The 23145-nt window shown below is 41.0% G+C and overlaps 1 protein-coding gene across 1 annotated transcript in view; it reads right to left on the reverse strand.

The window, feature by feature from the left end:
- cntn3a.1 (contactin 3a, tandem duplicate 1) overlaps positions 1 to 22698 on the reverse strand; it is an 80854-nt gene extending 58156 nt beyond the window's left edge. Inside the window, exons 1-4 of the mRNA XM_062392257.1 lie at positions 22247 to 22698; positions 12303 to 12446; positions 3672 to 3804; positions 632 to 807 (exon numbers count right to left, since the gene is read on the reverse strand). Of these exons, the coding sequence (XP_062248241.1) occupies positions 632 to 807; positions 3672 to 3804; positions 12303 to 12357 (364 nt within the window). The 5' untranslated portion in view covers positions 12358 to 12446; positions 22247 to 22698. The remainder of the gene's footprint in view (positions 1 to 631; positions 808 to 3671; positions 3805 to 12302; positions 12447 to 22246) is intronic.
- Positions 22699 to 23145: the final 447 nt, after the last annotated feature.

Genomic DNA, 23145 nt, shown 5'->3' on the forward strand with positions numbered 1-23145 from the left:
TAGTTGGCAAACAAAATATTCGCCCTGCACTCCTCCTTACTTGCTAAATTTTTCTCTCTTGTCAAAAATAATTTACTTCAACTACCTACAATGCAATTTGACTGCTTTGGTCAGAGCCTCTTGTGTGTCTTAGGTAAATTTCCCAGTCACCACAAATACATTGCACAAGCACTGTGAGAGCTATATCACAATTAATTTAAAAAAAATGCTATCGCAGAGTTTTGCTCTTTGACCAGGGTTTGTCATTTTCTTCAAATAAGGTGTGTTTAAAACCACAATTAACCGTCTATCTCCACTATGGAGCAACAATCAATCTTTAAATATGAAAGAAATAATTTTTACAATGACTGATATGAATTTTTTTTTGGAATAACCATTCTGTGCCGAAAGCTTCGCTCTAGCTGGTGGAGAGAGGGCTACAGAAGTCAGATAAGGTCACTTCATATAAACTCCACACCCTCTGATTTTCAAGCTTGTAGCTTTCAATCCCTGCAGACGCATTGATTTACCTCAATCACTTGAGGTAAATCCTAAAAAATCTGTCCACATCTATTTTTGTATGTAGTAGTGCACCTCAAGATGTGTGACCAGACTTTGGGAGAATTGCCAAACCAGTGTACGTTCTACTCACATGCTACGTGCAGACTGGACTCTCTGCTGACGATGGTTCCGAAAGAGTTTGATGCCTGGCACTGATAGACGCCGACATCTTCCTCTTTATTCAGATGGCTGATGTGTAGGTTTCCTCCCATGAGAAAGTGACGTGACCCTGGTCTCGGCAGGATGAAAGAGTCATTTAGCTTCCAGCTGTGAATGGAAGCACATGATACACAACAGAAAGTTCAGGTGCCTTGTATTTTGAAATCCCCACATGCCTTGTGTCAGAATAATGATATCAGACGGATGCTGACTGGAGCGATGTAAAGAAGTGACCGCCCAGTGGCCTAAGCTATAACCAGACATTATTCTGGCTAAAGCAGGCATGACACAGTCTGCTGCATAACGTCGGCAATCAGCAGCAGGTCATTTCAAAACACTCTATAATTTTAAGTCCAGCCGTTAGTCTCAATAAACACAAGTCTTGCTCACTGATCAAACTCTGCATATTCCCATGGCATTTCCCTTATCAATGCCTGTGAGGACTGTACTTTCACCGGCAATCACAGCTATTCCCTCCAAGTGATTATCACATGGGGGGGGGAGGAACCCAGGTACCAGCACTGCTCAAACAAGTTGGCTACAGGCAAAGCACGGGATAAAGCAACCTCCTGATTGAACATCTTGTTTACGTAAATACACCAGTCCAGTGATTTTCCAGTGTGTGTTTGTGTGTGTGTGTGTGTGTAAGAGAGAGAGAGAGAGCAGCAGTATGCCTGTCTCTGTGGCTTGATTTAGGAAGGCCTGCAGTTGTTCACTTTGCATAATTGCGGCTCGTGTTCCAGGAGGACCTGCTGCTTTGTTGATGTCAGTTCAACCAAAGTGTGCATGTGACCATAACTTCCAAAATACTTACACTGAGTAAGAAGTTCTGTTAACATCAACTGGGAACGACAAAGGGCTTAAAAAACACACGAAAAGCATCAAACTCCTCGATTTTGTTTGGCAGAAAAGTTTCTAATCATATTCTGGTTCATTTAATGTATTCAGCTGCTTGTGGAAATTGTTAGCATTACACTCGGGGAAAGTAAGCATGCAAGTACTTTTTTCATTCTCATACAGGGAGCGAATGTAATGAGATGAGAAAAAAGTAAAGGCATAAACATGGTCTAACAAGAAAAGCGACATTTGCAAAGGAAAAAGGATTTTTATCAAATAAACAAGGTGCAGTTCGGTTGACTGTCTGGTCTTAATGAGATATTCACAGCTCTCTGAGGAACAAATAAACTTGAGGTTTCATGTCCATCTTTCCTCCTCCTCGTTTTTCCATGGGTAAGATTTAGATAAACAGAGAAGAAGGCAGGGTTGACGAAGAAAGAGAACGGGGGGGGGGGGGGGGGGGCATATGCAGCAGAGAGGTGCTCTACAGCAGATTGACTGATTAGATTTATTAAGTAATTTGGAGTCGCAGCTGGAACAGTTCCAAGGGCTCCAGATGAGGTGAATCCAAGGGCCATGGTGACAAGCTCTATGTGCCGGTGGTCGTCGGGTAGTCTCAAATAAATTAATTTGTCCTTGGCGCCCCTGAAACAAAAGTAGGGACCCATTCAGCACATGCTGTCCCACTGCTGAACACTCACAAGGTCCCTCAACCTTTTTTCAAAACTAATTTCGAAAGTGGCCACAAGTGACCTTTATTTTGAAAAAAACAGCTATATACCCATAGCAATGACAGCACTGTGATGTGTGTGATAAGTATCAGTCCCATCCTTTTAAAGGGATGAAGGAACGACACAACAGCTTGTCATCAATCTGAAAATCACTTCTTAATGTGGTATATAAACTCCAACAGTTGGTGGCACTTTCTGTAATTAAAGAGCTAATTAAAGCAACATTTATTTGATATGGAGCCGGGCACGCTCTCAGAACTTGAACTCAGAAGGGGGGGAAAAAAACTTTCAGATTTAACTCGTAAATTGGTTGTAATTTTTTAAAAAAGTGGGACTATCTGGACAGTGAAAGAGCGACTGATTGCTTAATAAGTATTCCAGCTTATCCAAGTGATACGATCTTGTACATTCGTTTCAATTTGTGTCCATTAGGCATAGCACCAAGGATCTTCAAGCCACATTAACGGCTGCATATGCTGATGTTATGAGAGATCGTTTCAACCTATTACACATTAAATGCTTGGCTTTGCAATTTGCATTTAATTACACTGACAGGAGTACAACATCTATGTGGCCCCATTTGATAGATTGTGAATTAATAGTGTGTGCGCTTGATGCACTCCAGATCATCGTTGGCCATTTGTTTTAATTTGTCATCGTTTTTCGCGGCGGAGGAACTGGACATCAATTTGCTTCTAACACAACCCCCCGGAGGGACGGCTCAACCGCACAGGGTCAGTGCTCTGAATAAAGGCGGCTAACAGCTACTGTTTTCCTGCACCTCCGTCTATCAAGCGATTTGTGTAACGATAACCTCCAGATCTGATGCCCGGTGGCACCGTCTGTTCAGCCTTTGACAGCGATTCTGTACATGAAGCATTAACTGTAGCAGGCCCGAAGCAGAGATATGGAAAGAGATCTTGCGCCGCATCATTTCTGGTAAGTGAAATATACTCCGCCAGTTTATTTTTTCTTTTTCTTCGCTCCATCTCTGCCATGATGGCAGCCAAGCTTTGGTGCGAGATTCTCTGGGGTCACTCTGATCTTTTTCAGTGGTCACTGATACTGATGACAGGAAGCTCTCAAAGTGGATTCTCCAGCAGATCAATGTCATCCAACAATGCAAATATATGGCAGAGGAGCAACTAAGGCTAATGAATTCATCATTCTCAAGTTAACCATGACTGACAGCGAGGCTAAGCACTGTCTGCATGCAGCGAGCAGCAGCGAGGCATAAGGTCCTTGAATCCCCACGTTTTCCCAGGACAATGAATTCAGTCACGCTCAGGTTTTTAGTACAAATGGTGCACTCGAAAGCTCAGGGGTATTACCTGAAGGTTCAGCGTCACAAAACCCAAAACCACACAAAAGTCACATGTATCAAATTATGCCTGCAAGTGTTACCTGTAGAAGGGCAGGGGGTGTCCCTGGGCCTCACAGCTAAACACCACCTCTCTGCGGTTCTCGCCAGCTTGAAGGGGGAACACCACACTGCCAGGTTGTTTGGTGAACACAGGCCTAAGCTGGACTCCACTTCCTGTGTGGGGAAACAGAAAAACAAAATCAGCGTTGATATTCTGGAGAGCGGGAAAACCCAACTTTTTTATACAAATGACTTAAGATTTACATGAAGCAAGAGACCTCCGCCCTTGTGGCGCACATGAGAAAGTTGAATCACTTTATAACCCTGCTTGGCGCGGATCTACATTTTTTACATTAGTCGTAAAAAGAGAAACTTGCCAGATCCCAGAGGTACTGCATTATCAGCTGTTAACCTTCATGCAATTTTAATTCAAACATCTGAGTGTAAAGACTTGTCAGAGGCATTCTGCACTGCCGCCACGCGTCAGCACTATTTTATCTAATCCCTTCAAACTTATCACCACTTTCCCAAGGGATGTCTCGCACTCACACAACAAAGACTGAGAGTAATAGGTTCTCATTCTAAATTATCCTCTTGTCTCAAACATTAAAATGGTCTCCTTTGTGAATCATAAACAAAAAAAAGCCTATCATTTATCAAGTAGTTTTCGAAATGCTTGAGTGACGGGTTGGTTTGTGTTTTTGTGTCTCGTCATCGATCAGGTTTTTGTTCTGAGAGAAAGGGACAAAAATTGCTTTTATTTCAAATTTCATCCCAACTACCCATGGTTATTTATAATGCCATCTGTTACAAGAAATCCCCAGCGCTGTCTGCAAATTGCTTTGAATTACATTGTAATTCACTGTGCATATATGCAGCAGGGACTATGATTGTCATTATCAACATTAAATGGTAAATGGTCTGTATTTATGTTGAGCTTTTCTAGTTTTGATGAACACTCAAAGTGCTTTACAGTACAGTTCAGTATTTTGCCCATGGACACTTCAGCATTCGGAAAGGGGGAAACAGGAATCAACCTGCCGACCTTCTGTTTCGAGGATGACCGCTCTAAAACCGGAGCCACAGCTATAATACTTCTTTATAGAGTGTCTGAATTTAAAATACATACAGCATATCATACATTTTTCCCACAACTCAAAATTCCTTGCACAACATTATAGCTTTCGTTGGATTCTTTACTTCACATAACAAAGACACAGGCAGCGGCTTGTTGTGCAGGCAAAGCCCACAGTGACCCATGGAGCCGTTAACACTTCACCGGAATAAACATTTCTTTCCGCGATGAAAGGGGAACTCACTTGGATTCGTCAGAGCACATTTGAATTTCTGAAATGGTACAGAAGTGGTAAGATACCGTAGCCAGGATAACTATGATATTTGTATCAAAGGCAGGTAGCCCTTTCAAGTGTCTTAAACCCAGGGAGGGCAGGCTTATCCTCAAGACCCAAAATAATTCTCTGAGAGGGTGTGATTGTTTGACAAGGGACCTTGTACACTAATTGTCCCTCTCCACAAGGATACAATTCTTAGAACGTTACACAGAAAAAAAAGACCGCCTAATTATAATCTCCGTTAGATGAAGCGTGTCCTCTGAAGCACCGTTGAGAGATGATTGATTATCCGAAGACTTTTCATGTATATTCAAACCCAAACCCTCCCATTGTACACAAGCTTGTCTGCAGTAAACATGATATTAATCACATCACCTTGGATAAATAATTTCAGGTCACGAACATTTCCATTCCGCATATTTCCTTATTAAATGATGGCAATTTAGGCCTAAAAAACGAAACCAGCCCGTTATTTATTAATTAACTGTCTCCGAGCGGTTTACAGGTCAGAAACAAAAGTTTAAAATTAATTAAGGTGTATTAACCTGTGTAATTTATACAGCCGCATTATAATAATAAAAAAAACTGCACAAAACCAGGGCAGGGCGATATGAGAATATCAATATATATTGCAATATAAATTTCATAAGTAGCAAAACGACAAAGGCTTAATATCGCTATATAGCTTAAAACCACAACCTTCACTCTGGATCAAAATCTGTCTTTAAAATTCAAAATAATGTCAAATTTAAGGGGGGGGGGTAATATTGACTCAAGTGAAAACGTTCATGTTGAAATAATTTCGGGCCAAGTCACCCAACCCTATAGAAAACGTTTGAGCAATTGGTTATCTTGGATTGCAACTGCATTGCAAAACTATTCAATATATACAAATCTTTAATTAACAATGTCACACCATACCACAGAAAATAAGTTAAAAAAATGGAGTGCAATGAGAACATTTCATGCAGGTGTATTTAACTGGTTTACCTTTATTCTCATGTGTGAAGGTGTTCAATCGTACTGTATAAATAGCACAGTTTTACTGAGCGGTTCAAAGTGCTTATTTAACTCATCAGGCTGATGCAACACTTAAAGCACAAACAACAGAACAGAACAGATTGCTTAACCTGGAATGTAACCACAAGGACGCCTCATATTAGGTTCTTAATCAATCCCTAAATGAATTGGACGACTTCGATGCTCAATATTAAATTAATGGGAAAATCAAGACCGATATTTGACTGCAACCATAACTCTCGGTTATGGCAGCACTCAACTGACCTGATCTTGGGCAGCGCCATGGAAACTGTTATAATGGCATGTCAGAATAACGAGAAGGGATTGCGCTCCAGGGGCCGAGCCCGCGGGCGCCGCTCGAACTGATGCAAACTCTCTGAAACTCTATCGTTGCCCAAGCAGGAGTGAAAGGAGGGATACCAGAATTCATTTTTTTTCTCACTTGCTTTCTGGTAATCAAACACTGAGGTGCTACACACTACAACAACAGTGCCACACAGACTTTGAGAGAAGGCTATTTTTTTTAAATATTTTACTTGACCATGCACACTGAGATACTTGGTAATCAGAGACAATAACTGATGATCTAATCAGCAGGGAAGAAATCAGTTAAAGAACCGCAAGTGAAAATCGGATTTGAGTTCCAACCCCGTCCACCCTGGAGCACAGAAAGTTAAAAAAAAAATGAAAAAGTGCTCTATCAGAGAAGTGCACCGATCCAGAGTCCTCACAGGAAGTAGACTGCACAATGCTGCAGGACACAGATGGAGGTCATTATGAAAGGATCTTTAATAAAAAGAGGCCGACTCCCCTCTTATTTGTCACCTGCTGCCAGATGGTGATATGTGCAGCCATTTTTTCGAAGGCTCCTCAGACAACACAAGACCCGGCTTCGAGGCCCGAGTGGAAGGCAGACGGAGCTGTTTTGGAGGTTGAAATAAAAACTAATCTCAAATTCAATACTAGCTGACGGCAAATTAATTCCTCCAGCTTACCTCAGCATGAATAAACAGGCACATGGGGAGTTGGCTGTGGGGGAGGTATCAGTCGTTTGTGAGGTCCCAAATCCATTCGTTTCAGCTCAGGGTTTTATGCATCAAATAAAAAAAAGCCAATCTTGCGTTTTAAAGCATCTTTCCCCTCTGTTCAGGCCGATAAGGTACACCTTTAAGGTCTCTCATTCAGGGGCAGCAAATGTTTCTCCAGTGCAGGGAGGGGAAGGTTGGAGTTGTTTGGATCATTCAACCACATCAGTATGTACATGTCTGCCGGATTTGTTTCTCAGGAATCCTTGAAAAACAGAAACATGCAAACTGCGCCCCAAAAAAGTATTAATAATTGAACGTTTCACAAGGAAAATAGGAGAAAAGGAAAACTTTTCAAAGGAGATTTTTCATAAACTACTTTCTTAAGATCTCGGTAATGTAGATGTGGTGAGAAGACCTTTAAGGATAATACAGTCACACTTAAAGCTGGGACTAGGGGTGAGCTACGCTGTGCAACTTGTTAATTAAACTACTTACAATACCAGTGACATAGTTTGTCCGGCAACGGATGAAACTCCTGTTGCACCGTTCTCCAGCTACAGTGCAGCTGAAATAAACACCCGTTGTATTGATGGTATCCAATTCCATGTTCACTGGGGGAAACACAGAAATTGATCAGGTCCGACTCCTTACGTGGGAAAGACCAATTAAAGCTATTTTTCTGTTGTTGCTCTCTATATTGAATGTCTCCATAAACCTGGGAACATATATTGTGTCTGAGAAGGCCATTTGTCATCTAATTGTAGTAATATCCCTACCTTTTCCTCCTCCAGATTGGCTAGAAGGTTATTTGTCATTTACCAGCTGCTGTACAGTGCGTACTAATGGAAACATTCATCATAGTAAAAAACTGTACCGTAATGTTTCCAACCATAGGAACAAAGAGCCTAATTTGACCATTAGTGGTTTTCATTTTGTGACAGAGCACCGCGTGGAATGGATTCTTGTGTATTGTAGATATTTGTCATGATTCTGCTGTTGCTACCATTAACAATTGAAAAAGGAGCTGATCTTCTGTTGTTGCCTTTTTTTTTAATTTATGGATATTTAACTTGTTTTCCTTATCTTGTTCTGTTTGGTTCAGTTCTCCAATTCCTGTTTTATTTTAAATTCTTGCTCCTTGTGTGTGTCACCTGTTCCCAATGTGTTTCACCTGTGTTCAGTAATCCCTGCCTCCCTTGTGTATTCCAGTCTCTGTGATTCCCTTTGTCTTGTATTTTTTTTCTAATGTTTCTCTGTGTATTTAATATTTGGACTTTGATTTTTCGACCATGCTTTATTTCAAGTACCTTTACCTGGATTAAAATGAATTTCTGTGTTTTCCACTTGAGACCTGCCTTTTTCTTGGTTCCACCTGCTCGCCACACCATGACACTATTTCTTCAAAGATCGAACCTAAAGCCTGACGAGACATTTTAAAAAGTCCTGAATCTCATTTTATCTCATTTGCTCTGATTGATGTTGTGAAATTCCTAACCGCAGCATCAGATGAGACGGTAACACTGAAATATGCCAGAGTGGCTCGCACCAAAGCTCCTGGCTACAGGATGTACCCTGTCAAAATATATCAACCTATAAATTACTTTATAATTGATGTGTTGTGTTTAAAATAAATAATACATGGTGCAGATTAATTATTATGGGTCTATAATTAACCCTACTTGGCAAACAGATTTAAATTGGATGATTTTACATTCCCACAGGAAGTGAAAGTACATCCTGCAATAGAGAAAGACTCACTGGGGAGCGTTATCCCCATCACTGTATACACAGCACTTCAAAGATGCAGTAAAATCTTTGCTTAAGGATTCAAGCCTTTGCTGTGTTCTGATGAATCAGTGAGGTAAGTCAATATTTGAAACTCCAGTCAGCTCTGGGATACACACATGGGGATACAGTGCAAAGTAGAAGCAGTTATAGAAGATTATAATGTTGGCCAGAAGCAGCCCTGTATTTTCACTCACTATGAACCTGCTTTAAATCAACAGGGTCTAAGATTGTGAGCTTTGTCTCAAAAGAATTTACTTGTGGTGACTGCAGGTTTTTTTGCAGGACAACCTGTGCTGTTTTTTTAACAGCACAGGTTGTCATTTCTTGAGTCTCGCTCATAACAATACATTTATATTTATACATACTGTATTTATACAAACAGAATTTGGCATATTTATCTCTCAGTGTAACAATTAACATCCAAAGTCATTTTTTTTGTACTAAATTAATTATTTTTATCTCTACCAAGGATGGTGTGTTTTCACCCTTGTCTTGTTGGTTTATTAAGATAGATTACATAAAACCTACATGACGGATTTCACAACTTTGTTGAAGGGTGCAATATGGGTCCAAGATTTGACGTATTTCATTTTTTTCAAGATTCACCAATTTGCTGGGGAATAATGATCTAGATCCTTTTTACAGTTTTTTTTTCTGTGTTTGTTCAAAGAAGCAAAAATGCCCAAAACCTGGGAAGAAGCTTAGTTAATTTGAACAACTTATGGTTAAAAGTGTTACAATGTATCTATGACACTGCAATTACTTCAGGAACATTAACTGATGAAACAATAATAATGACAATTGCACTTGTTATCTATAAATGACCAAGATTGTACTGAATTTAGAAGGACTTGAAAAACACGACACTACTATATAACGGTTTACACAGGTTCTAGTAGTACAGTGTGCTCCTTCATGAACTATGTCATGCAAAGTTACAGAAGTGGCTAAATGAAAACCCAGCTTGATTGAATAATTTCTTCTGATAACCAGTATGAAGTGAGCGATTTCTGACCACTTTACATTCTGATCCCGTCACTTAGCTATAAAGAAGTCCTGAAGATTTAAGTCGAACCTTAACAACTTGTGCATTACTATTCTAGTACTGTGGAAACCCACTCACCTCGCCGTGGATGATTTCTCTGACAAGGATTATGAATTATTCTCACAGCACAAAAAATTTGATTGCTGGTTGGAGCCTTAACAGCAATCTCACTGGCTGTGTTAACATTTCGGAGTCCACTGCTGATAAATTGTAGCCCCTTCGACGCCGACTACAGATGTTTCTGTGATTGCACTGCCGCCAATTATTTTTGAAACATTTCACCTCAAAAGAGAAAAATTAATATTTTGCCTCAAATGATTTATGTGTATGGTAAGTGCAAGTGCAGAAGAATAAATATGTAGAGCTGACATAACAGCTGGGTCTTTACCCCCCGTCCTCATGCTTATTTTTCCTCCTTGACATATTTTAATGTTTTCTCTTATATTTTGTGTTAATTGTAAAGAAATCCACTCTCCTCCTTCAATTCATCACAGAAAATGGGTCATTGAAAGAAAATGGATGTTTCCTGGAAAATACATTTGTAAATATAGCCGTGGTGAAAGCCCTTCTGTCTGAAGCCTCCTGACGCTGTGCTGGGAGCAGCCTACAGCGTGAAGGTTAGCTGTATCTGTATGGGGCAAACTACATCCACATCTCTCTCTTCTCTTTGCCTCCTCGCTCACTCTCTCTCACTCACTTATTCACACAAACACACATGCTGTAGAGTACCAGCCCATGCCTCAGGCCATTCAGAACCTCAGGGGGAATGGAAAGGGGGGGTGGGTGGTTAACTCCAGATGAACTCGCGATGGGAATGACTTCCCCCTGGCCTCATTGCTCTCTCACACAGCTGATACCTGCTGTTAAAAGAAAGACAACAAAACCTCCCAGGTCTGGGTAAAAAAACTACCAAGCAGCACCTATCCACCCTCACACTGCGCTGTTTCTACCCAGCATGCACATCTGCATACTAAAATACTTTCTCAGAACGCGGAGGCTTTGGAGGTCTATCGTTATATTGTGCCGCACTTGTCTTGCAAGCAGAGCATATGTAATGTAAGCCCATTCTGAATATTAATGCTCCGTTACTCTGTGTTATCAACTACGACTGTGAGCCTCGAGAGTGAAGCAAGGCCTGTGCAACACAATGCTTTCCAGAAAAGATTTGCCCTCCGCTCCTTTTTGTTAAGAACTAATATGCCTTGAATAGATAAATCTAAATGTAATCACAATTGCACACAAATTTAGAAACCCATATAATAAAATCACATTTTGTCTCATAGGGCTTAACAAGGGGCAACATACTCTTTCCTCAAACCTCAGCCAGAGAGAAGAAATCTAAATTTTAAAAACCATGAACAATGGAGGAAAAGAACGTGGAAACCTCAGAGAGCCACATGTAAGGGCTCCCTCTCACAGGACGGACAGAAGTACAATAACTGTAGCTGAACACATCAACAAAATATTTAGTACATTTCAAATTATTTATTTTATAAATTTTTTGGGCTTGAATCTAGTGTATCACGGACCTCTCTTCGAAGCTTCTATCTGAGATCAAAACTCAGTCAGGTTTATGGCAAGATTCCTACGCTTATATCCGTGGTGTAGATCCGAATCCCACAGGGAGTCACGGCTCCCTGATGAAGGCCTCATTAGACATCCACTGATGTGTAGTGGATTTAGCGATAAGTGGTGCTAATTGGCATGTAGGCAAATTTATGTGCCAACGTGCTGCTGTGCTCTTGAAAAAAAACGCACACACGCACAGAAAAACACACAGAAACATGCACGTACACACGCTATTTATTGTTGGTCCCAGCTGTGAGGAGGGGCAGCTGACATAGAGCAAGGCTACATGAAAGATTAGGCATTCCTTCAAGACACTGTGTTCATGCAACAAAGCCCTTATTCATCTCCTTCTCAGCCTCAGCCTCATGACGTTTAGAGGGGAACTAGCGTTTGACCCTGAACATTTTATAAGAGAGGACAATTAGGTCTCTCATTAAAGTCGAGATCAATAGCAAGATAGCCGTACCAATAGCAGTACAATCTCAATTAGGGTTACAATTGAGGTGCTCTTTAAAATGAATGACTGCACATTCCGTCGCAGGGTCTGTCTTTGAGAGAAAAGGAAACCTGCCTCGTTCTATTTCAACAGGATTTACAGCCTGAAAAGAGTGAGATACCGCCTTATCATTAAGTGGAAGAATACTGAACAACATGAATCTCTCCTACCCTTTGTAAGAACATTGGTGCAAAGCTTTGGGGTGCGCTCTTTGCCACAAAACCTTTTAGATTGTTCACCTGACTTAGTAAGTAAGAACTTAATGTAAATGCCATCTGTTCTGATTTTCAAGGCGCCATCACAAAACAAAAATCTATAAATAACAATACACGTAGCCCCTATGCCAACAACATAAAAATGTTTGGGCAGCTTACCTGTCAGACACTCCACCAATGACAGCAGCAGTATAAGTTTCCATGGCAACTCCATTTTAATGGTCTCAGGTCAATACAAGCTCACATCCAATCACAGGTGTGTAGAATCCTGGCTTTGTCCTTTGCAGCACTTTCACCGTTCGTCTATAAAATGAAGAGAAGCAGAGGTGAGAAATCTATTAGACAGTTCTATACAGATATTTGCTGCGAAAGAGATTTTATGATATAAAGTGGGAGAGCATGGATAAAAATGAATTGACCGAAAATCCCCCCAAAAGCTTAGCTAATAGCTTTTTAATCTCTGCAAACACTTTGGGGGTGAAGGTGACAATTAATATAAGGTCTATGTTATAATAGGATATTATAAAATCTAAGAGAATAAACAAAAAACGACACTGTCTTGTGAAAACGCAGAAAAATGGTTTGTCCAACCAAAGCACTTGGAAAAGACATTTGTTTCAGTGTTGTTAACATTGCATAACAGGGATCCTGTGTGCAAGGGGAGCATAAAGGGATTGCTTGCTTGTACTCAGACCTGCTGAGACAAAACAAGAAGCCAACCGATTGTCAGACACATCCCTAGCATGTAATAAAGCACTGTCCCGGCTACTCCAGTTCGCCTGAGCTGGGGGGGATTATGTATTTCTGACATAAAGAGCTGACTGTACGCAGCGCAAAACCATCTTCCATCCCCAGGGGAGACTCGCACAATTGATTTTCTCAAGGACTAAACCGTAATTTATCCCTGCTTAGGCTCAAATGAAGTCTCACAAAAAAAAGAAGCTGTGACATCATAATGAGACAAATTCCTCCTGTCACTGATAAACAGTAATGCATTTATTTGTCTGAAACTCTAGATGCACTCACACTTCCTGAATGCTATGACACGTTCTGTTAAAGCAGCCGATAAATGTTTGTGTACGACCGGCTGGTTATGGAGTGGAAAAAGGATGAAGGGAGGAAATTAGCCATTGTCTTTGCTCAAACGGACTCTCCCTGGGTACATTTAACTGACTGATGGCCCCCGTGTCCTCCGACTGCACACCAGCAGCGTGCTGAAATAAATGAGAGGAAAATTAATATGAACATAGAGTGTAGTCTATCAAAAAGGGAAGTGCCCAAAATAAGCAGAGACAACTGAATGATTACAGTTCCACACTTCCCCTGCAATCTGTATGCTTCTTATTTGCGCACCAGTGAAAGGCATGACAGAGCATACTGATGCTTATGTGAATACATCAACCGTGCGTCCCTGACACCTACGCCTACACCACTCTCCCGTCTGCGCGTACTAAACCATTAAAGGCAACACTTTCCCCCTATAAATCTCATTATGGAGATTGGGTTTGGAGTGTCATCTTAGTTCCAACTTATCTGGGAGTTATTAGGATGCAAATGTTATGAGTAAATGTTGGCTTTTAATAATAAAACAGAGAGACTGCAAATCCCTTCTTGTGCTCCTGGATATTTTTGGAGTGCTCCGCCTTTGAGGGAATAATTGTGAGAGATGCGCTGCATAAATTACTCCACACGGTGTCTTTACACAAGACAGAGCCGAGAAATAAGGTACAAACTTAATGTTCCAACTCCACACCTGTGTTTGGATGACAAAAAAACGTGAATATGTAGACTGCATTAGAAAAAACCTCAAGCTTCATTTCAACTTTAACAGTACATCTTAGGTGATCTTCCTAGCACAAGTGGGAAGCTGAAACACATCACTGTTTACACCTGTGTCTGTCACGCGACTCCAAATTGTCCAGCTGACCTTTTCCAGATTCTGTTTCTGCCTGAGACACTTCCGCTAAAAGGTCCAAGCAATAACCTTGTAACGGCGCGGTTATGACAGGAGTCGTCTACCGCGACTGAATCTGCCTGTAGATTAAGCATTTGGTTTCAATTGAGCTCTATGGATATCAGCGGCCCTCAGTTATATCGAGCGTTGGTGCACTGTCACAACAGCCACCTCATCCTGGATTGATTTTCTTTCCTGTTACGTGCATTTGGGGTAAGCATGAGGAAGCATTAGCATTTATACCACAAAAGATATAGGGGGCACACTGAGGCTTCTGCAGCCGTTCACAGATTCAGCAACCTCCCTTTTTTAAATCTATCCTTGACCAAAATTTTAAAAAGGGTGTCATGCACAGTTTGACCCTATAAGTTGTGTGAGTTATCAAATCACAATGGCCCTACTTAGGCCTGATATAAACATCAGTGGACAGCTCTGGGTACATGTGGGAAAACAGTCAATATACACTGATGAAGATCTGATCAGGCAGTATCATAGACCGTCTTTGGGCAGAACACAAACAGAAGTAGTCCTGGAAATATGCAAAAAAATTTAAAAGCAGCGTGAGCATGACTGCTTCCTTGGCCACACTGAATAACCAACTACTCAGTTGACTTCCTCGGGTCCTTCTGGTTCCCAGATGACAAATGTGTTTGCATTTAGAGCTGTGATCATAATTGGTCAGTTGAGATACTGTGTGGAGACGGATTCTAATACCAGGTGTGACAAACTCAGACCTCTGTGTTTGTGATCAACATGGTCTGAACAGGACCAAATGGCAGGTGTAAACCCTTTTTGTCTACGGATTCAATTAGAACTTGATACAGGGCCGCCTTTTTTCCCCTGGCCCGACCAGAGTTTCTGTTCCCCTGTCCCTGACTGACAGGCTGTGCTTGTTACCATAGTTGCAGCTTGCCTGCTTATGCTAGGTAGACATGAGTGACAAGGCTGCGCACCTTATATAAGACCATCAAAAGGTAGACTGTTTTAGCACACGCTAACTTTTTCCACCACTATAGAAGGCTACATCTGCCCTGTGTTGAACACTAACGGTATGGATAGCTTGCTCGCCTAACTAACCATAAATCACAAGCTGAAAATAGCGGAAGCATAACTTGGGATCCGATGCCAAATAAATGGAAGCTGAATGTTTAATGGGCAAGCCCATCCTAATTAGTATTTCCAAATTTAAATGTTTTCTGCTAAGTAATTGTTCGACCGATTCTGTCCGACACATGCTGGTCAAAAACTGTAGAATAATTGTGTTGTCAAACATGTAAATGTGTTAAACTAAAACCTAAAATGAATACATCCTGTATTTACAGCGCCACAAGCCACCATGACCAGAAAGTGTGAACTTTCTGGTCATGACGGCCCGTTAACAAAAGCAGGTATCTGTTAGCCTCCATCAGCAGTCCCTTGATCTCCATTACTCTCTTGCCCTGAGACATGAGGAATCAGAGGGTAGGGTTAGCGAGGGGATAAAAGACAGGCTTTTGATCCAAAGAAGCCCTGCACTAACATGATGGCGAGGGGAATCAGGAGTGTCCATGGCAGCATTTGACTTCCTCTTCAGAAGAAATTAATTACTCCTGTGACCTTAAGTGGTAGCAACAAGACCAATGACTCACTTTCATCCCAAATTGATTCTCTCATTGGTTTTGCTGTACGCGATGAAAGCTAATGATGCGGGGGCTTTCAAACTTTTCCTTTAAAGTCTCTCCTGTTTCATGTCTCTGAAAAACGCCAATGGTCGGAAAAAGGAATATGACCGAGGCTGGAATGACCGTTCATGGCCAGAACATTTCCTGACTCAATTTGTGCAATTTCCATTGCATTTAAATGTAACACAGCAGCATCTCATGTTATCAATGCTGATTACATATTGCATAAAGACTATATGCAATGAATGACACGGATTGACATGGATTCTCTATGTCTATGAAATGGATTTGACCCCCGCTGACTGTGTGACAGATACACTCCATAAAGCATTATCTCTGTCAAGGGCCATATGACTGCCATCTCAGTCCATATACTTACACCAGTTGTCAATATTTAGGAGAAATAAATAATATCTGCCATTTCAAGTGCTTTGAAATGAGTTTACTTAGTGAGTATGATGATTGGAGATCACATATTTTTATTAAAAGCAAGTCAGGATGATGAGAGTGCCCTAAAATGTCAGGTGCAGCTTAGACTTTAGTCTCTGATTTCATGATCTGTGGATAACGTCTTCTATAAATATTTCTATTTGGAAGGAAATAGGTGTAAAAGGCCCAAATGTCACATTATCATAATAATCAATATATCAGATGGGCTCTGCTCATATGGGAAGGCATCAAGATTACAGCCCTTTTTTTTCTTTTGAAGATTAATCAACACATATTTTGATAAGAAATGTATATTTAAATACACAGCAGCAAAAATACCAAGTGTTTTCTTATTCAGGCATTAATATCATTATAAATTGAATAGCTTTAGGTTGGTCAGACAAGACAAGCCAGGTAGTAAGCACTGCAATTTTCATGCTTTTTCTGGCATGTCATTCATTAATGTGAGCACTTTACAGTTATTTCCATAAATTATTCACCTGTAACCTATTTTTGTTCTACTAATTGTGGCGGTCTATGAAATTATTAAATTGATCGTCTGATCAAAAATCTAAAACCAAAGATTTTAGTCACGTACGAACAGGAAAAACATATTCATGTTTTAGACGCTGAAAGAGATATGACATTAACAAAACAGTAGCTGCACAATTTTTACTACTGATCCATCTAATCGATTAATCAATTAATTATTCCATCTCTTGTCCATTTCCCAGTGTAGCAGTACTAAAACAAACCACATGGAATCAATGCCATGAAATGCAGCCGCAGAAAAGCTCGGACACAAAACTGAGCACCTCATTCTATTAGATTTTTGAGGAAATGCAGCTGCTTTGAGGGAGGCTTCAGAGTGGTGGAGACAAAGAGCTCCTCCAAATTCCAGTGTTGTCAAAGTGACACCTCTGTTCCTCTTCCTCTCTGACAGCACCAGCTGGAGTTGATAAACCACAGATTCCAGTTCAGTCAGCCTCAGAAGCTGACAGTGATGGACTCTCTCTGCTACACCCGATCTCTCTGCTGCCATCAATTTTTCAGGGCTCAAAAAATGTATTAATAGAAGGGTACTGCGGGTCCTGTTGGTTGGAGAGTCCAGATGAAGATAAAATTCACACTAAAATGCACGAGCAGCCCACACATACTCACACACACCCACTTCCCTCCGAGCTCTGAATCATGAATGAGACCAGACTCCCACACTGTGCGAGGAACGAGACACGACCAGGAAAAATGGAATACGACGTTGCATCTTTAATCACCTGAGCTGTGACTTCACTTGATCTGCAGACACCAGCTCGATCAGTGTTTCCCTGCATGTGAGCCTCATCTCACGGCTCCGATGGCTTCAGTCATCTAAAATTAATTTTCTGGCGTGCCGGAGTTGAGAGTACACTCGTAATAGTGGACGTTCAATTTATCCTTAATTATGCATATTTTCATTCACCATGCACACATGATTTGAAGAATTACCAAGCAGCTCTGTTGAAGAGTGGCAGTGATAATGACATCAAGTCTTCAACGGATGATGTTATTTTACAGTAAATATTCAGTCATTAAAACAAATGGACAACATTTTTAGACTACATGTTATGCTTAATCTTCAGAAAAGACAGTATAGGTACAGATTAACTGTATATTGTGTCTAATCTTATTTGTTGTAAAAGTGAATGCATATATGACTTAATCCTGTGACATCATAATAATTTCATAACAATGTCGTTGCTCCTATAATAAAGTCTCTATAACTTGCTGAGTTACCTTGGAAAATCGTTTTTTCGAAACCATAGTATTGCTGCGCTGAACATTTGACCTATCGGCTCCAAAAGTTAATCGTGTTGAGATAAACTGCACACACACACACACACACTTTATTTGAGGGTGCTGCCTTGTTATGCAGGCACCAATTTCTTACTATTGTTTCTAAATAACAAATATTGTATTTACAATTTTCTACCTTCATATAACTGACAGGGTGGTTGCTGTGCTTGAAGTAGGCGTCCCATCTATTTGATCCACAAAAACACAGTTGTAGCATCCTTTAAAGTTGGAAGATTGGCTGCACTTTCAAAGCAGTTTGGAAGATGCATCCTTTTGCTCTTGGACTGCAAACACTGAACTTGTGAAGCTCCACAGAGATTAAATAAAATGTTACTTCCCCCAGACCAACTTTGCTCTTCAAGAATCTATGATACAGCTAGGACCAATAAGCTCTAAACTTTAGAGCCAGAGCTTTTATATGTGCCAGCCCATTTTTTCCTTTCTTCACAAATGGCACACCACAGGAGTCACAGAGGAGCCATCGTATTCCCCAGCCAAGATCCCACCTCAGATGGTGGCACAAGACAAAGAGACTAATGGTGTTTTGATCTAAGCACACAAGCCGCAGGCATGACATAACACATGCCAGCTTCTTCATTTCTCCACACCGCACAAGGGGCACTCCACGAGGCGCTCATCCCAGTCTCCCTTGTGACAAGCCCAACTGAGTATGCTGAAAGGTTCTCCCTGCACACATGCTCCAAGCCCAAGTCTTAATATAATGAGCATGGTATACAGTAATAATTTACATAACATGAGAGATTTATGAGTCGATTTATTTACTAGAAAGTTCCAGAAAATCTTTTTGATGCAATGGTTAATCCTGTGAGCTCATTGTATATACCCTTAGGTAACGTAAGCTCACTGATTAAAAGTTTTGACTTATTATTTTTATTAGAAATAACCTTAATAGGACTGGAGAAGCTTAAAATTAAATCACTTTAAGGTGTGTCTATAGCTCTGACTGGTTGTTTTTAAGGTGCAGTGCTTGACGGTGCCAGTGAACATGCCTTTTATTAAAGAGCCTTCTAGTTAAAGCCAGATATTTACAGCAGGTCTTTGCTGGAACACCGTTTGACTACAGCCATTATCATGGGAGGTCATTTTAAGTCGAGGATGGAGAAATGCAAATTGTTATTACTATGAGCAATGAAAGATCAAACCACCTTAAGGGATCGTGAGCTTCACAGCTGAAGGCATCTTTACAAACTGGAAGAAATGTGGAAAAACTGCCCCGCATGGCGTAAACATTAAGATTGTGGCCCAGTTGAATACTATACACAGCAGATGGTAAATTGTTATACTATATTGTTCTGGCAGTTACTAGTCAAGAAGTTAATGTATTTTCTTTTTTATACAAGACACTGCAGTGATTATCTGTCAAACTACACTTTTGGAATAGCAAGTAAACTTGTTTTTCCTACATTTATTACCTTACTTTTATGTTTTCTGAGCTGTCTCTGGAGACAGTCCATCAACTCCACATTGAAAAATGGATCTTGTCTGCGTGCTTGGATTTTTATGTATAACGTACCTCATTTTTACCTCCTTTTCTATGTGTAAAGGCACTAGGTACAAATACAAATGGGAAATTGTCTATAATGTGCAACCGAAAACAAAGCTGTGGACAGTAACAATTCTTTGGTATTTTATCATTTAAACTTTTAAAATCTGAATACAAAATATAAATTTGCAAAGGAGTGCCTTATAAATTACAGACATTTTGGTGAGAAGAGAAGTTATACTACATAATATGTCTTTGCCAGGAGAAGATTATATTTATGGATGGTCATATCTCTGAGGATGCCAGACTCAAACAATAAGGGGCGGTTGGAACCTGAACTTTATGGTTCCTCACAGAGCAGTGCCTGGTATGCATGACAAAAAGCAAAAAACAGACAAAATACTGAAGTAATTTGATGCAAGGGAAGCTATCTGCATTTTGATTAGTACAAATGAGGATTGTTTGCTAATGAGTCAATGAGAGACATTGAGACGTTGTAGAACTTAGAATTTAGTGACAAAGTGTCACTTTTAAATCTGAGAATAAGATGAGAGTAACTCTAAGGATGGAGCTCGGCTGCTTCCCTTTGTTTTTTAATCACGAAAAACAGAGACACAAAACTGAAACTGATTTCTAGAGGAAAATCCTACTACAAATTTTCCCCTGCCGCATGATGAAGCATGACAATCCCCACTTTATACACATCATGATGCAAAACATGTTGCCTGCACCAACCCTTTTCACTGCACGTCTACTGCTTAGCGTGCAGACCAGGCTCCATTCGGTGGGGCACTGTGAACCTCATGTCCCACCCTCCTCCTCTTTCTGTACCAGTGACATCATCAGAAATCTGTCCAGCCATAAAGACACTTCCCCAAGGACATGTGTAGTAGCTCTACTAACCCAGCCACTTGAATACAAGAGGTAAGAAGAGTAACTGCACTCTGGGGTAGTGGTTTGGGTTGCAGCGGGGTATTAAAGCATGGCAAAGGGCAGAAACAGTTATGCCCAAAGAACATCCAGCTGGCACATTGTCAGCGTGAAACTAAAGACAGTGCTCACAACCCTGAGACGCCCCTGAAAAGAGGAAAGCAGATGAGGCTGGATGTAAACATTTTGCCACAGGGTGGAAGCGCTAACCGTCAGAGGAACCACTTCCAATTTCTGAGCCGCATCTAATTTACTTAATAGTGGAATCCTAATGTGCGAGGCAGCTCCCTCCTCACACACGTGGATACTCGATTCCATGAGAATAAACGTTTTCAAGCAACGATCGCACACTAAAGGAGTTTAGACAATCTGAGACAGCAATCAAGCTTGTGTACAATCAAAGACGGTGAGGGGAGGATGGGACTGGACTGAGTCCAATCCCCCTGTTGATCACTGCAAAACAAATGAGTTCTTCCAGAGGTTTGAAATGAGCAGGGTTGTTTGGTGGCCCTGGGTCCTCTTACAGGAAAGAGGCATGGAGTGAGTGATGGCCGTGAAAATTAAGAGCACAGAGAGGAAAGTTATTATCTCTAATGTGGGAATTGTATTCAACTCAGGAACAAGGCAACTGGAATTCTAAACCCCTGAGTTTGTCTTAGTGTTGTATGGTAATAAGAGCACGCACACAGATACATGTATTCATTTAACTTCTATTTAACCTTTATAAGAATTATATTATCATATTTTGAATTCCTATCATGGTTGGATTAAAATTCAGGAAAAGAGGCTTGCATTGAGTGATGGCCATGATAACTAAGATGACACAGAGGCTGAGGTGTCAAAGTGAAGTATGGACATTACTGTACCTTTTATTTAACCTTTACAGGAAGTATCTCAATGGACTTTCTGTAAAGGTCAGAATTAAAAGGGAGGATGGACGCATGGAGCGAGAGATCGCCATGACAATTAAGAGCACATAGAAGACTGTTATTATCCCTAATGTGTGGATTGGGTACAACACCGGAAAGAAGGCAACCGGGATTTCACCCCTGTGAGTTTGTCTAAGTCATGTATGGGCAAAAAGGCTTGTTCACAGATATATTCAATTACATTCTATTTAACCATTAGAATAAATCCATCGATATCAAAGGTTTTTAAGGTTGGATTAAAATACAGGAAAGATGCATGAAGTGAGTGATGGCCATGAAAAGAAGAGGATATACACGCACACACACTCACACACACACACACACACAGACACATGTATTTATTTACTTTTCATTTAAACTGAATAGGAAGTACAGTATTTCCTTTAGCAGTTAGATAAAAATGCAGGAGAGATGCATGAAGTGAGTGATGGTTGTGAGAATTAAGAGGACAGAGAGGAATGTTGATTGCAAATCTGTCGATCTTTGGATATTCATATATTTACTTTTTATTAAACCTCATATTCCACTGAGGTTAAAATGTCTTCGATGGGGAAGATCCAGTAAAGGTAGCGCACCATTCGAAAATATGCCTTCACGAGACAAGTAGCCTAAGAGGCTTTATGTGTGTTGCCTACTATCTCCTTTAAATTATAGATATACTATAAAAGCAGAGTCTAAAAATCCCCCCAGACCAGGACAGCCTGTTCACTGACAGTTTAGGAGAATATCTACAATTTAGATCTTTATTGATTTTCTCCTGCCACGAGGGGAAGTTTGTGTTTTTGTGATTTCACTGCATCAAGACAAAACCAACCAGATTTATGAATCATTTAGAAAACACAAGATAGTTATGGATTATTTACCTGAGTTCGTCCCCTGCGGTGCTCGCTGATGTTTATCCCTTCTCGGATGTCCATGATACACCGCGCATCTCCTCACTCCTCCAGCCCGCCAGCGGCTCCCAGCATCGGGGGGGCACTTGAGTTCGGTTCCCCGCAGGCTCCTTCTTCCTCGAGCGCGGAATGTCGTCCAGCGCAGAAAAACAGACCCCAACTCTCCTCTTCGCCCTCGAGTACAGCAGGATTCACGCCCCCAGTCCCCTCCGCTGGGTTTCAGACTCGGGTAGAGTTGCTGGCATCCCGGGCTCCTCCGGTCCTCTCCGGTCGCTCATCCAAGACCGTGCCCGACCCCTGTGCTCACACCGCCGCCGGGCCAACACCGAACAAAGAGCCCCCAGCAAAAGCGGTGGCTCCTCACGTGGAGGATAGGTGGAGGGTTTTAGGAAGAGATTCACGATGGTGATGAATTTTGTGGAGCAGAGAAGTGGAGACTGTCTCTGCTGACGTCTGTGTTCACACTGCGCGTCCGGCACGTCCACTGCAAGAGGACCGGGGCTGTCTGTGCGCGCGGCGGCGGCTGCGGCACATGGGACATCAGTGGTGGGTGTTCGGGATTTCCATTATTTATTTTCATATATTCATCGATAGGAGGATTTTTGAAAATACTGTTTGGATACTTTACGCAGGGCTACTGCAAAAGTTGATTCTGCATTGTAAATTATAAGGAACGCCCCACTCATTTATGAGAATAAGTTAATATTAGTTATCTAAACAGTGCATAGAGATTTGGTGAAATCACAGAGTTTTGGTGACATCACAGCCCAAGAGAGTAACTGTAATCAGTAATGATATCTCAGGTATCCCAATGGAGTGAGTCAAATAATGTTCTATGAAATGTAGTGGAGTACTCATGTAAAGTAGTT

Source organism: Platichthys flesus, chromosome 7 (assembly GCF_949316205.1).
Source record: "Platichthys flesus chromosome 7, fPlaFle2.1, whole genome shotgun sequence".
In the NCBI taxonomy this organism is placed as follows: domain Eukaryota; kingdom Metazoa; phylum Chordata; class Actinopteri; order Pleuronectiformes; family Pleuronectidae; genus Platichthys; species Platichthys flesus.